Source organism: Fulmarus glacialis, unplaced genomic scaffold (assembly GCF_000690835.1).
Source record: "Fulmarus glacialis isolate BGI_N327 unplaced genomic scaffold, ASM69083v1 scaffold48538, whole genome shotgun sequence".
In the NCBI taxonomy this organism is placed as follows: domain Eukaryota; kingdom Metazoa; phylum Chordata; class Aves; order Procellariiformes; family Procellariidae; genus Fulmarus; species Fulmarus glacialis.
This window is the reverse complement of record NW_009231076.1, coordinates 1-1,421: the sequence shown is the minus strand read 5'-3', so window position 1 is coordinate 1,421 and position 1,421 is coordinate 1. Positions and strand designations below refer to the sequence as shown.

At 45.2% G+C, this 1,421-nt stretch overlaps 1 protein-coding gene across 1 annotated transcript in view; it reads right to left on the bottom strand.

The window, feature by feature from the left end:
• LOC104081615 (trypsin inhibitor ClTI-1-like) overlaps nt 1-949 on the bottom strand; it is a gene marked incomplete at its 5' end in the record, with an annotated part of 4,064 nt that extends 3,115 nt beyond the window's left edge. The window contains one exon of the mRNA XM_009584440.1: nt 840-949. Within this exon, the coding sequence (XP_009582735.1) occupies nt 840-949 (110 nt within the window). The remainder of the gene's footprint in view (nt 1-839) is intronic.
• Between the last annotated feature and the right edge of the window lie 472 nt (nt 950-1,421).

Sequence of the window (1,421 nt, the reverse complement as noted above, 5' to 3'; positions counted from 1 at the left end):
CCCCCCCCAAAGTCAGAAACGTATTTCAGCCTTCCCTTTCTTGAGATCTATCTATTTGTAATTTTGTAACTGTCCATCACTGCTGTTGTGCTACTCTCACTTCTTCCCTCTGCTGGAAACAGAAATTCTGTTATTTCATTTATATAAATTCCTTTCACCATCAAATTCAATTCATAAGCAGTTCCTCTCAGTTTGTACTAAGAGGATGCTCTATAGAGGTTTCCAGTCAATCATTATGGGGGGTAACAATGCTCATTAAGTACTGATTTTCTATGTTTTCAATTTGTTTTAAAAAAAAGATTAAATTATTAAAGAATAAAATACCGTCTCTCAAATATTAGGAGATCTTTTTCTTGATTTTTAAACAATCTGAATGGCAAAATAGTATTTTCTCCTAACACTTGGCATTCTTACTCTTCTCTGTGAAAGGAAGTACAGGAGATTGGATCTTGAATGTAAACATTTTGTAGTAAAAGCTGCATTTTGGGTGGGATATTTCATGTTTTCTGATGGAGAGTGTGGAAGAGTCCGGCATTATATTTAATGGCAATGTGGCACTGTATGAACAGTGACAGGCAACCCCCCTCTGAGATGCTCCTCCTTAAGAATTACAAAAGTGAATATTCAGTACTGCCAGCTAACTGAATCCAATCTAAGCCGTTTACAGCTATCATGATAAAAACTGTTGAAAGGGATTGACAGAGAAGACACTGCTAAAACTGCAGTTTAACAGAGTGTGAACGATCCAGAGCCAATAATCTCAGTTAGTTGGGATGTGAGGGTGAATATTGTGCTTGCATATGGGGAAGGGAAGGTTAGAATGTCAATTAAGTGACTACCTGTTTGAAAGGCAGAGCACACACTCGTTTGAGTAGGTCTCTCCATCGGTCCCACAAACGGGATTGTAGTCCCTTGGACATCCAGGCACACCATACTTGTAGCAAGCAGGCTAGGGAAGACAGGTACGTAAGAAGTCTAAGGTACACCATTTGAAACAGGTCGCTGATCAGCTTCTGATGTGAGAGCTTCTGAAGAATACTGGCACATTCGTGCACAGAAAGGAGCGCTCAACAGAAGCTGGCACAGCTTTATAAAGTGCCACGTTATCTTTCATGCTCTTATGGGAATTTATCGCTTGAGGCTTGGCTTGAGCTGTGGTGTCAGGACATATGTGTGCTACAAAACGCAGCTCCTTCAGACGTCTTACGTCAGCGGGACACATGGGCGGCGAGTCCCCGTGAAGGGCGACCACAGATCAAGCTGGTAAGAGGCGGGAATCAGCAGGGCATGTCCGCTGCAGCCCCTAGCAGCCGGGTGCCAGGCTCCGGGGTCCCGCAGCTGTGGGGAGGGACCGCCCGGGGCATCTCCTGGGGCTCCGGAGCCAGGGCCAGGCGCTCCCGCCCGGCGTCAGGCCCGGGGCT